The sequence below is a fragment of the Sander vitreus genome, chromosome 21 (assembly GCF_031162955.1).
Source record: "Sander vitreus isolate 19-12246 chromosome 21, sanVit1, whole genome shotgun sequence".
Taxonomy (NCBI): Eukaryota; Metazoa; Chordata; class Actinopteri; order Perciformes; family Percidae; genus Sander; species Sander vitreus.
Window position 1 is genome coordinate 3,022,980 of NC_135875.1, and position 13,921 is coordinate 3,036,900.

Consider the following 13,921-nt stretch of genomic DNA (forward strand, 5'->3'; position numbering starts at 1 on the left):
CACCTTTACCAGCAACAAATAAGCTATATAAATGCTGCTTACACATGAGTACATCAGTAGCAATATTCACCATTTTTGTAATAATAACTTTAACTTTTGACATTCAAAGTAAATGTAGCCGATGCTATTTGTACTAAAGCGTATTATATGAGTAAATGTCACATATCGACACTGCACAACACACTGTATTTAAAGCGCCAGTAGTTCAACAAACACAGCTCGGATATGGAAATAAATAAGCTGCCTAGACGCTGCAGACTACATTTCCCAGGATCCCTTGCGTTCCAAGCAGGAAGAACGTTCTCTCGCAGGGGCTCACACTGATCCAAGTTAGGAGCTTTCAGCTGCCAGCCTTGGCCCATCATGTAAGTGCTGCGGAGAATTCTTTGCAGTGCATTTGCAAAAAAATTACCTCTTTTCCCGTCGTCTGCGGCGGCTGTGCAATTGTACCGTCGCTCTTTGCACGGACACGCACGCTTCGGACGCAAAAAGGCTCAAAGTGCATGAAGATCGAGGCTTGTATTTTTGCATCTTGGTTGCAAAAAGGCAAGCCGCCGAAGCTCCAGTGCGAGGGCGATGGAGGGAGGGAGTGAGAAAGAAGGCAAAGTCTTTTGTGCTTCCCCTCCCCCTCATCAAAGCAAAGGGGAAATGTCTCAGCCAAAGGGAGGTAAGAATATGAAAGCGATCTGTGCAAAAAAAACCAAACAAGCGATATGCAATCACTGCTGCACGGTTTGCAACATGCACCCGCTGCGGCTCGGACACGGCCGGGGTGCATGTGAAAGTTACATGGTTTTAGAAGGGGTCAATTGCATTTCCTGTTTTAAGATCTTCCCCTTTACACAGTTCCTGGTAGGACGGTGCCGTGTGTACTCACTCATATTGGCGCTATATTAGCAGCGTTAACAGGCACAGGGCGCCTTTAAATAGTCACGAGATATAGCCACGAAGGACACTGCAACTCTTTAGAAGAAGAATAATAATTAAAAAAAAAACAACCTCTTGCACGAGTTGATGCATGGCTCGTGCACATTGCTCAAGGTAAATAGTATCGCGTGCAGGGGTTTTGGTGCAGGAGGGCAACTTGACATGACAGCCGCCCTGCAGCTGTCAGCGGGTCAAGTTGGAGTGTTCATTGGGTGGGGTGGGGGGGGGGGGTGTTGATTTGTTTCTGTTTCTGGGACAGAAAAATGGAAATCTAATAATAGAATGTGTTGTGAGCAGTGGTGGAAGAAGTATTCAGATCCTTGACTTAAGCAAAAGTAGCAGTACTACTAATTCCATGCTGTAAAAATACTGCGTTGACAATATTACTTAAGTAATAGTGTGTAAGTAGCCTATCATCGATGCACTTAATGTATTAAAAGTAAAAGTACTCCAATGCAGTGAAATCCTCATTTTAGAAACTGGAAATGTAAAAGTGTCTAATGGGCTAATCATTTCAGCTGTACTTGTAGGCCCAATATATTGTGGGGTATTAATTTATAATAATAATAGAAACATCATATTTGACCAACTATATATGTTTTGTGTGCAAACATCTTAACGTGTAAAGTGACTAAAGCTGTCAGATGAATGTAGTGGAGTAAAAAATACAATATTTCTCTCTGAGATGTAGCGGAGTAGAATTAGAAAGTGGCAGGAAAAGATAATACTACAAGTACCTTAAATGTGTACTTAAGTACAGTACTGGAGTAAATGTACTTAGTCACATTCCACCACTGGTTGTGAGCATTGAAGTGGCGTTGAGTGTTAAGAACGCGAGGGCTTCTTTCGGCTGTTAAAACACAAGTCGCCAAGCAAGAAAGTCCCATTCTGTCAGCTGCATGCGTCTGTCCATGCAGGCTACTGGACATGTGTCAAACCCCTGGGTGGCTGCGTGTCCACGGATGTTCAGCTTTTTTTCCCTCTCAGCATGCAAACGATGGCACGCATGTCTCACTTTGACCCCAACTCTATCGCTGTTCGGCAACTAGCACGAGCAGCCTGAGAGCATTTTAAAAGATCAGCCGTGAATGCAGCTTGCTCGCTTGCAGAGAAAAAACAAGCAGCTGCAGTGAAAGCAGCTCAGGCGTTTTTCCTCCCCTTGTGTTTTCCAAGAAGTCCAAATTGAGGCTGGTTCATTGCACAACATGCAGAACACACACACACACACACACAAACGCACACACACACACACAGGGCTGCAACACTCCTTCCGCTTAGGTTCATTGTGGATTAATGTGTTTATTTTCTCGATAGATCGATTAGTTGTTTGGTCTATAAAAATTTTTAGAAAATGGACGTAAACGTCGATCAGTGTTCAAATGTCTCGTTTGGTCGACAACTCAAAGATATTTAGTTTACTGTCACAGAGGAGTGAAGGAACTAGAAAAATATTCACATTTAGGAAGCTGGAATCAGAGAACTTACTTTTTTTCATAAAGAAATGACTCAAACGGATGAATCGATTATCAAAATCGTTGATAAAGTAATCGATGAATCTTTGCAGCTCTGTACACACGCACACACACACACACACACACACACACACACACACACACACACAGAGATAAACAGAGCGAGAGCCCCCGATGGTCAGAGCCTCACAGTGTTTATCTGGAACAGTCCATTGTCCGCCCAGCTACACAGAGGAACTGTCTTGTTGCAGCCAGTTCATGATGATGAATAATGCACAGACATTTTTTTTGTTACTCTAGATGAATGAGTCGGTTTGGGACTTTCCTGAGAGCAGAAGTAGGTTTCTGTTATTCATTGATGTTTTATGCTGCAGAAAACGACACTAGGGCTGCACAATACGAGGAAGTGTGTTGAAGATCGCCATGATGATATTACTTGCGTTAAATGAAGAGGTATTAATGTGTACTCAGATGTGCATTTCTTCTACTTTCAGGTATTCTGCTTAAATACAACAAACTGCTTGTTGAGTTTACAACCAGTCAAAAGGAAATCATTTCCAAGATTATTTTATTGAACAAATTGAACACTGAATTGAATATAAAAGACATGACTGGAAAGAATGACAGCTACGTTTAAAGTGCAGTTTTCTGCTGATATTTTCATTCAACTAACGTCAATAACCTCGGTGTCTTTCGCGATGTCTTTATTGCGCCAGTTGATATTGCAATGATGATTTAAAAAAAACCTGACATATTGTGCAGCCTTAACGCACACACAGATCTAGAGGCTAAAAGAATAATCAGTTAGTTGATTAATCGATAGGTCCATCATTCACTACAATACGTTGTTGACTTGACTTTTTGTAGTACGACAAAAAAAGGACAAAATTACTTTCTGTCAGTCACCTCGAGGCCCGATAAATAGTTTTGCTGGGGCGGTGTGAAAGCATGAATCCTTAGTAATGTTATAGAAATAGTTATTGAGGGCGCCTGGGTAGCTCACCTGGTAGAGCGCGCGCCCACATAAAGAGGCTTAGTCCTCGACTAATCAACATTTTTGATAATCAATTCGTCGTTAAGTTCCAGCTCGTCTTTTGTGAGAGTTGCTGCTGTTTTGCTGCTTTTGTGATAATAGATTTAGATTTTCAAATTTTTGAGAGAAGTTTCATTTAAGATGGATCTTCTTAACTCATCATAATAAGGACAATACAAAAGAAAATGGGATTTATTCTCAACTTCTCCTTTTTCACACAGTTCGCACAATCTTGTATCTTCTTGGATGTTTTAATGTTTAAATGATGTCTGAACACAAGCAGCTGGACAATAACTTTGCATGAATAAAATAGCCAAAAATTGGCAAAAACCCGATCAAACAGGGAACTGTCTGATCACACAGACTGTTTAGACACAGACTGTACAACATTAAAGCGTTGTATAACTTACAACCACTCAAAGAAATGAGTACAAATCTGCAAAGCTAAAAATAAGCATCATGTCCTTGTGTTTTATGGAAATCATGTCGGAGTGCGTCCCTTCACTCTGCTGCTGGTTTCCTTCTATTCTCATTTCATTTGGCTCAGATGCATGTTAAGTCTTGCGTCTCTTTCTCAAGCGCTGCCCTGTGTGGCCCGGACACTTTTTTTTAAAGCCCTAACCATTGTGCGCTGTGCTGTGCTGAGTGCTGGTGTGTGCTCGGCTGGCCGATGTGACAGAATGACAGTGGCCCTCCCAGCTCGTGTCCCCCCCCCCCCTGCAGCCTCGGCCGGCCGTCGCTCCCCTGCACAAATGTCCCGTTTGTCATGCAAATGTGAGGCTGCGTTTTCAGCTGCACGGATACTAAAATTGCTGTTTCGACGGGCCAATTGTTGGTCCAATTCCAGGCCTACAGTGGCTTTTTTTGTTTTGTTGCTGCAATAACAGTAGAATTGTTCAGAGCATGGGGGGGGGGTTGACCGAGTAAGCATGCATGTATTCAGACTGCAGCAACTTCTCTGATTACAAGAGCTATAGCAGCAATATTAAGGACATTTTACAACAAATCCTGTTTCTGTTTTAGCTTTGTATCAGGCATGCAAGCAGAGGTATGATGCAACCGTGAGATGTTACTGTGACTGTTTTTTTTGCAGTAAAGCTAAGATAAGTGTGTGCTGAAAACGAGAGACCCATAAATCCAGGTCTCCGTTCAACCTGACCTGGAGTAACCCTCATGGTCGTAATGGCAGCAGGTTTCCAGATTTCACTGTTGACATGAGGGGAGGGAGCGGTGTCGCACCGTAGCACAGCTTTGCACTGCAAGATAGTGGATGCAAATAATATCATTAATTGCAGGCTGCATGCTCCACTTAATTGCATAATGCATGCTAGGGCTGCAACTAACAATTAGTTTCAGTGTTGATTAATACTGAGTACCCAGGGCCCTCATGTGAGGAGGGCCCAAAAAGATGCTAGACTGAATAGCTGTGGATGCGGGGAGGGTCCCATAGAAAATGCCTTTCTACAGGGCCCAGAATTTTGTGCTACGCCCCTGCACAGAGGAGTGAAGAAACTAGAAAATATTCACATTTAAGAAGCTGCGATCGTAAAAAATGACTCAAACCGATAAATCGATTATCAAAAATAGTTGGGGATTTCATTTAATAGTTGATGAATCTTTGCAGCTCTAATGCATGTGTACTCTTCAACCTGCAACTCTTCTGTTTAAATCACAGTTCTGAATTGTCTGAGAAAAAAATATAAAGATCAAAGCTCAAATTCCAAATTCCTTCCAAATATATTTGCGCTACACTGAAGTTGCATGCATTGTGTCTTCCCAATAGGAATTCAGTTATTGCCAAACATTTCACATGTGGATGGTGCTTAAGCAAAGTGGCTGCACCGCCATCGGCAGCTGTTTTCTCTGGGCGGAATTTTTTTTTAAACCGTTGTAATTGTAACAGAGCAACATGAGGACTGCTCTCCATGCTGCCATTACAGTCAGCAGCTTTTACACCTGTGTGTTGAATAAAACGAGTCATCACCAGCTCCAATTAGCACCTCAGCTGCGATTGGACAGAAAAAGAACTCCGGTAACTTGGCTCATGTGTCTTTATATGTGTCTAGAAAGAAAAGAGTCTGTGGAATATTTTAAATGTGTAGGGCTGCAACTAAAGATTATTTGCATAACCGAAATCCCTTGATACATTTTTGTGGAGCTGCAAACACCAACCCAATAATCGGCCGTTGGACAGTCTGGCGAGGTCAGTGACTCGAGTCTGTTCGGTGTGTTCCGTGCCGTCGTCCGTCCGACGAGCTGTCGGCCTTCATTTTGGCTGACCTGACTTGTTGCGTTGGAGGGCGGGCAGTCGGACTCCATGACCAATCTGATTGGTGGAGTGCTAACCCCGGAATGACGAGCGGGATGAGCGTGACTAAGCCTCTCAAAATCTGACGAAAATCTTTTAAACTGACCTTTTGTGGATCTGAAATGAAGACAGATTCAGCAACTGCACGGCCTATTTCTCTCTTAAAATGTTTTCAGAAACACGTTTTGCTGAACTATTTTAGTACAATATGAGATCGTATTCGAACGAGCTGCCATGAAAAGTCTGGCTTTGAATTTCCGGAGAAACCAGACCCACGTGACTCATTCGTCCAATCAGCTGCCGGTTTTCATTTTTTGGGCGACAATACAGACGTATTACACGCTCAAGTCGGCGTCGCTTCGGTGTGTTCTGAGGCACTTTTTGGACCTCGGGGAGCCGACTGATCAGTCCGACTGCCTTTTCTGCCAATGGTCGGCCGTCGGGTTGGTGCGTCAGGGGCTTAAGTTGTCAACTGTTTTTAAAAATTAATCTCCAATCCTTTTGATAATTGTTTAAAGCGGCTCGAGTCATTTTTCTCTGATCGCATCTTCTGAAATGTGAACGTTTTCTAGTTTCCTCTCTCCTCTGTGACAGTAAACTGAATATCTTTGTGTTGTGAACAAAACAAGACATTTGAGGACGTCGTCTTGCCATGGGAAAACCCTGGATGCAGCTTTCTTGCTCCGAGGCGACCTGAAGCTGATACCTCGACCCTCTCCGCTCTTCGCGAGTATCATTCAAATTGAGCCAAGTTCACAGGAAGTGTAGCGTGAGCCGGTGACGACATGATTCCCAAAGGACATTTCAACAGCTGTAACCTAAAGGAGCTGCCATCTTTGGAAGTATACAGTGTCTCACAAACTGCCAGAGCGGTCGGAGGAGGGCCAAGCAGCCGAGGGCTCAGACTAGAGTTATTTTCAAATCCCCCCCCCCCCCCCTTCCCTCCCTTCTGTCCTGGGTTGCTCTCTTGTGTGTTGTTGTCTTTTCCTGTCCTTCCTTGTGTCGCTGCTACATTGAGCTGTCTTCCTCCGGCTCTGTGGAATCCCATTGAAGAACTCTTGGGATTGTTGGAATTCCAGCCTGAGTGCATGTGTAGGTTAGCAGCGGGCGCCGTGTAACACCCATGATCCAGAGCTCATTATCACGCATCATCCGCCCTCACACACACACACACACACACACACACACACACATGCATACACACACATGCATACACACACACACACACAGTGTTTCTGCGTGCTTGTCTCTGTTTCTGCACACTCTGACCGCCCCCTGCAAACCTTCCTGTCAGCATTATATTTGTTCCTTTTCAGAAAGTGTGAGTAGCGCGCAGACCCCCATCTCCTGTGGCCTCGCTCTGGCATTTCCCTGCATGCTTGAGCTCATGTGCTGCGAATCACTGGAACCGATGTGTACTGCTGCTTTTAATGAACCCACACTGACTACCACAGTGTGCAAGTTTGACGCTGAGCTCAGCAAGAATTAAGGGAGGAATTGTGTATTTGAGTTATGCAACATAATCTGGAGACTGTCTGAAATGGGATATTTTTAGATTGCTCACTATCTCACTATGCGTTTACATGCACAGCAGTAACCGGGGTATGGTTTCACCGCGGTTAAGTGAATAACCAGATTAAGCCAGGCCTCCCAGTACACATGAGCAGGGAAGAATGACGGGAGTAACTCTACCTCCGGTACAGTAGGTGGCGCTCTGCCAACGTACAACTGGTCGGACTAAGGCTTTTTCTTTCCGTTGACCTTTGTCAAAAACATAAGTCGGAAAGTGGCAGGGAGCGATTTTCCCCCCCCCCCCAAAAGAGATCAATGCTACTTCACCAATAGACCATATATTATATACCTAAAGTAGAAGTATTTTCAACTAAGTAAAGCGCTGTAATGTAGCGCTGTCTGTAGTGTCATAGAATGATAAAATCTGAGCAGCAGTTGCTGGTTGTATTTAGCTGCTACAGAGCTCCGGGACGCCGGCTACCAGCGGCAGTTGGAAGAATTGCAACTGCTGTTGGGGGGGAAACAGGGACTTTTCTTCATCTACTGTTTTGTGCTTCACGGAGATGTGGCTCTGTGGATTAATACCGGACTCTGCGCTGCAGCTGGCAGGCTTCCAACTCTACAGAGCGGACAGAGACACGGATCTGTCCGGCAAAACTAAAGGTGGAGGAATCATCAACAGCGGTTGGTGCAACGATGAGACGGCAGCATTGTTCTCCTGACCTGGAATCTTTCATCATAAGCCTTTTTATTCACCCCGTGAGTTCCATTCATTCATTCTGGTCGGTGTTTACATCTCGCCGCAGGCCAACGTGCAGGTCGCACAGCGCATGCTCGCCGACCAGATACTGTGTGTGGAGCGGACCAACCCGGACTCCCTAGTTATTGTCCTTGGAGACTTTAACAAAGGAAACCTCACTCATATTCTACCTAAATATAGACAGCATATTAAATGCCCGACCAGAGAGGAGAACATTCTGGATCACTGTTACACCACAGTCAGGGATGCTTATCACGACGTCCCCCGTGCTGCACTGGGACTATCTGACCACGTCATAGTCCACCTGACCCTACTGGCAGAAACTTAAGCTCTGCAAACCTGTAGTGAGGACATCAAGGAAGTGGACCAGTGTAGCTGTGGAGCATCTCCAGACGTGTTTGGACTCTATTGACTGGGATGTGTTCAGGACGGCTACCAACAGTCTGGATGAGTACACAGAGGCTGTGACGTCATACATGAGGACTGCTGTGTTCCATCATGCACCAGGGTGAGTTTCAACAATGACAAACCCTGGTTCACAGCCAAACTCAGAAGGTTAAGGTTGGATAAGGCAGAGGCGTGCAGGAGTGGGGACAAAGACAGACTTAAAGAAGCAAAGTACAAGTTTAGCAAGGCGGAGAAAGAGGCTAAACAACGGTACTCTGAGAAACTCCAAAACCAGTTCTCAGCGAACGACTGCTTCTGTCTGGAGAGGGCTCAAACAGATCACCAGCTTCAAGCCCAAAGTCTCCCACTCCACCAACGACCGACACCTAGCCAACGACCTTAACGAGTTCTGCTGTTGCTTTGATGGACAATGGGTCAGTCCTGTAACCATCCCCCTCAACACCTCCCAACAAAGGGTCTTCCCTGATACCATCCCCCGCGACACCTCCCAACAGCTACAGTGCATCACCTCCACCTCCCCCACCTTAGAGCTCAATGCTCTAAAGACAGTGGAGATGGTTGTGGACTTCAGGAAGAATTCAGCCCCACCTGCCCCCATCACCCTCTCACCCTTTCCGCTTCCTGGGAACTATCATCTCCCAGGACCTCAAGTGGGAGCTGAACATAAGTTCCCTCGTCAAGAAAGCACAACAGAGGATGTACTTCCTGCGGCAGCTGAAGAAATTCAACCTGCCAAAGACAATGATGGTGCACTTCTACACAGCCATCATTGAGTCCATCCTCACATCCTCCATCACCATCTGGTACGCTGCTGCCACTGCCAAGGACAAGGGCAGACTGCAGCGTGTCATTCGGTCAGCTGAGAAGGTGATTGGCTGCAATCTGCCGCCGCTCCAGGACCTTTACGCCACCAGGACTCTGAAGCGTGCTGGAAAGATTGTGGCTGACCCCTCCCACCCTGGCAACAAACTCTTTGAGACACTCCCCTCTGGCAGGAGACTGAGGTCCATCAGGACCAAAACCTCACGTCACAAGGACAGTTTTTTCCCCTCTGCCACTAGCCTTATTAACAAGGCCCGGAAACCACCCTGACTCTCTCCACACCCCCCATCTGGCTCTACATGCCACTGTACTTAATCGGCTCTTTTTATCTTAATTCTTACTCTCTTATTTTTAATACATTCTGTGTGTGTGTGTATGTGTATATATGTGTATGTGTGTGTATGTGTGTATATATATATACATACATACATACATACATGTTTGTTCTGTTTAACTTATTTTAGAGAATATGTGACATGCACCTACAACACCAAAACAAATTCCTTGTATGTGTAAAAAAACGTACTTGGCAATAAAGCTTTTCTGATTCTGATTCAGCCGCCAATAGGTGACTTTGAGCCGGCTACAGGCACCCGCAGATGACGGGCCTTTCAGGGGCCATGCAAGTGTAGTTTAGCCAGAAAAAGTGAGCGTCATGCGGCGATGACAGTTAAGTTTAGGCACCAAAACGAGTAGTTAAGTATAGAAAAAAGATCGTGGTTTGGATTAAAACACTCCCGAGGAACCAACCAGCGTTTCCTGGGGGAAAACATTTTGTTTTCGCTGCGTGTGTTTTGGCATGGCTAGCGGAGTGGCTCTGTATCCATGGTATTGAAAGGGGGATTTAATTATTGCATGTTTTGCTTTTTTAAGGTTTAAAGCTTGCTGATGTTTTTGGCACTTTTGCTTCCAACTGCTCTCTTCTATTTCAGGGTTAAAAACCACTGCAGCAGAGTGGGGAGGGGCAGTGATAATTTACAGAGCATGCACAGGCGCATAACCGGAGCTTAACACGGTTAAGTATACATGCACGATTACAGACTGGCAGGCTGTTCTCGTTCACTGTTGGTACTTTGAAAAGTAAAGCGCTATAATTAATATGTGACCCATAGAATCGTGAGCCAGTACATGCAGGACTGCGTCAAGGAGGAAGTCAGGCAAGGAGGTATAAAGGGTGACAAAATCTGCATAGGGAGGAGGTCGGGGTGGATGAACGGGTCAATGTTGACCTGTAACAAACCACCTGAACCGCAATCTTTTAGTCTTTTAGTAGTGTTGTTGTCTATAGGTTCTGCACAGCAAGGGCTTTCGCATGCACACTGATTGCTCGTGTTGCTGGACATTCGTAGGATTGCGCATGAAGATGTGTGCTTAACTTTTCGTAAGATATTATACATGTCACTCCCTGATCTGTACCGGAAACCCAATTTGTTTTGAACTTACCCCCTGAACAATGGGCTTATCTGGACCCTAGCCAATCAAGGTCAGTGCTTATCTCAACCATCTTTGCACATGCGTAGAACAGCGACATTACGAACCGCTGTATGAGGATTCGTTGAATACTTTGACTTCACTGCTTTTCAGAGGGTAATATTGTACTATGTATACCAGCAGTAGACTTGTAGTTAAAATGTACCCGCTGCAACAATTAACAATTATTCTAGTTATCGATGAATCTTCCAACATTTTTCTTGATTAATAGATAAATAATTTGGTCTATAAATAGACCGAAAATTGTGAAAAATTGGGACCAACACTCCCAATTTCCAAATATAATTAATTTACTATCACAAATTATTAGGCAAACCAGCAAATATTTCCATTTGAGAAGCTGCAAACCAGTGTTTCATTATGGACATTTTTTTAATTAAATGACTAAACTGAAATTGCAGCTGATGAATTTTCTGTCAACCCACGGATCGATTGATTGACTTACTGTTTCAGCTTTAATTTCTTTTACTTTTAAGTCAAGAATCTGAACACTCTTTCCATCATTGTGTGATACAAAGCAGAGGAACACATGCTTCTTCCTGCCAGCCACATCGATTACATAATATGCTGCCCCTCCGACCCCCCCCGCCACCTCCTCTCTCTTTCCTACACCTCTGCTCGCTCTTCTCTTTCTGCTGTTTCTCCTCAGTCAGTAGCAGCAGGTTTACCAGCTCTGAATCCAGCCTTCCTGTCATTTGAAACAAGTAGGATTTGGCATAGAGAACCGGTTCCAACTTGGAACCGTTGAAAATTTTGGATTCCAATGGAATCGTTATTTTTTTATTGGAATCGGTTTTAAATCCGATCGTCTGTTCCAAATTTAAAGCCCAGTTCAGACCAAAGATTCGCGACGAGACAAAGCCGTTTTAGAACGTCGCAGTTTCAGCGGTCTGAACTGGCCCGCCTCAGCTCGACTCAAACCAGCTGATGGTTTCGCTGCGACTCAGCTGCTCAAGTCTGGTTGAAGCTGCTTTAAGAACGTAAGAGACGTCTCCTGTTTCAACAGCCAATAGAGAAGTCAGCTTTTAAAGTCAACTATAAACTATAGCTGACTAAATAAAATGACCTATCTATGGTCAAGCGAGATAGAGAGTGACTGAAGAGAGAGAGAGAGCGCCCAGCGGCGTTAGAACAAAGCAAAGAATCTGAGAAATAAAACGTGTTTTCGCCATTTCATCACTAGAAGTGTAACTGTAGCAAGCATCTCACTATCACTAACGTTATCCACATTCATATTTAGACAACACAAATAATAATATATTTAGCTACAAAAAGCCTGGCAGTTAGGCAAAAGTACAGAGAGGCGTTGTTATGGAGATGAGACACCGTCTCGTCTTATTGGTGTTAACTGGCAGGTTTCAGAACGCTGCAAACCGGCTCGTTGCAAGAAGTTGCAATTTTCAACTCAGCTCGTCGTGAATCTCTGGTCTGAACTGACGCACCAACCCGACGGCTGACCGTCGGCAGAAAAGGCAGTCGGACTGATCAGTCGGCTCCCCGAGGTCCAAAAAGTGCCTTGGAATACACCGAAGCGACGCCGACTTGAGCGTACGTTCTGCGCTTGCGCGAGACTTAATACAAGAAATGAAAACCGGAAATGACAACACGTCACGTGGGTCTGGCTTCTCCAGCCGATAGTAATGACAGCTTGTTCGAAATACGATCTCGTATTTTACGAAAATAGTTCACTGAAACGTTTCTGAAAACATTTTAAGCGAGAAATAGGCCATGCAGTTGCTGAAACTGTCTTCATTTCAGATCAACAAAGGTCAGTTTAAAAGATTTTCGTCAGATTTTGAGAGGCGTTCGTCACTCATCCCAATCAGATTGGTGGAGTGAGTCCGACTGCCCGCCCTCCGACCCAGCAAGTCAGTTCGGCCAAAATGAAGGCCGACGGCTCCTCCAACGGACAACGGCGCGGAACACACCGAACAGATTCGAGTCACTGACCTCGTCAGACTGTCCGACTGCCGATTATCAGGTTGGTGTGTCAGGGCCATTACACGCGCAGGTTTTGGTTTCCGTAGCGGCCGTCGTACTTCCAGACCCTTGTTGTGTTGCAGCCACGGAGCGCAGTAAGCGGCGCTCTAAAGTGTGGCTTTATTTTACGTTGAAAAAGCCCGGTTAAACGTAATGTAAATCACCATTCAATCAGAATAAAATGTTCCTCTTATCTGTGTAATAAGCATAGAGACAGAGCACGTTTAAGTCCCGCCCCCACCGGAGAGGAAAACAACTCTCTGCTCTCATTGACTTGTATTACGTGAAGGTTCCTCCTTGTCTATTCTGTCCGCTAGCAAACAACAGAAAAATGCCTAAAAGCTGCTGTGTGGTGATATTCACTACCAACTGGGTAAATAACCCATGCCTTTAGTTTTTATAAGCTGCCGACCCGAAAAACAGCTTTTATGACGACAAAAGTGGATACAGAAGTGAGGAATCAGCAGAGAGACTGGAGAGACTGTGGGATCCTGACACTAAGCTAACGTTATCCGACGTATTGTGTGTTAGCTTAACTTACAGACATATAGTTAGGCTAAAGACTAGACATTTGATTATTTGACTTTGTAACAAAATGCTTGCTGCAAACGTAATGTCGGAGATAACGTTAGCTTAGTGTCTTCCCATTCTTCCTGCTGATTCAACGCGTCTGTATCCACTTTTGTCTTCATAAGAGCTCAGTTTTTTGGGTCGGCAGCTTATAAAAACTTAAGTTCTGGGTTGTTTACCCTGTTGGTACTGAAGATCACCACACAGCAGCTTTTAGGCGTTTTCCTGTTGTTTGCTAGCGGACGGAATTGACGAGAAGGAAACCTTCCAGCAATACAAGTCAATAGACCTTTATCACGGCAGACATGTAGACATGTCATAGCAGGAAAAGCACAGGTGTATTCAGAACCATTAATGATGGCTGCATTCCACTTAGGAGAGGCCCTGGTATTGTTCATGCTGACTCACTGAACTAGCTTACTGGGACACTTGATGGAACTGAGCCATTGTTAAGGTTATCAGTTTCAGCTGTGCTTTTCCTACTATGACAAGTCAACATGTCTGCTGTGGAAAAAGGTCCATGGAAAGCGGAGAATTACCCCCCGCCCCCCCCCCCCCCCCGGTGGCTGTGGCTTTCAGAGTATGAATCAATAAGACCCGGAATCGAAAGGAAGAATCGGGAGTCGAATCAAAAATTG

The 13,921-nt window shown here is 44.8% G+C and overlaps 1 protein-coding gene across 1 annotated transcript in view; it reads left to right on the top strand.

The window, feature by feature from the left end:
• The first annotated feature begins 282 nt into the window (after positions 1-282).
• map2k6 (mitogen-activated protein kinase kinase 6) overlaps positions 283-13,921 on the top strand; it is a 41,352-nt gene continuing 27,713 nt past the window's right edge. Inside the window, exon 1 of the mRNA XM_078279997.1 lies at positions 283-667. Coding sequence (XP_078136123.1) covers positions 577-667 — 91 coding nt within the window. The 5' untranslated portion in view covers positions 283-576. The remainder of the gene's footprint in view (positions 668-13,921) is intronic.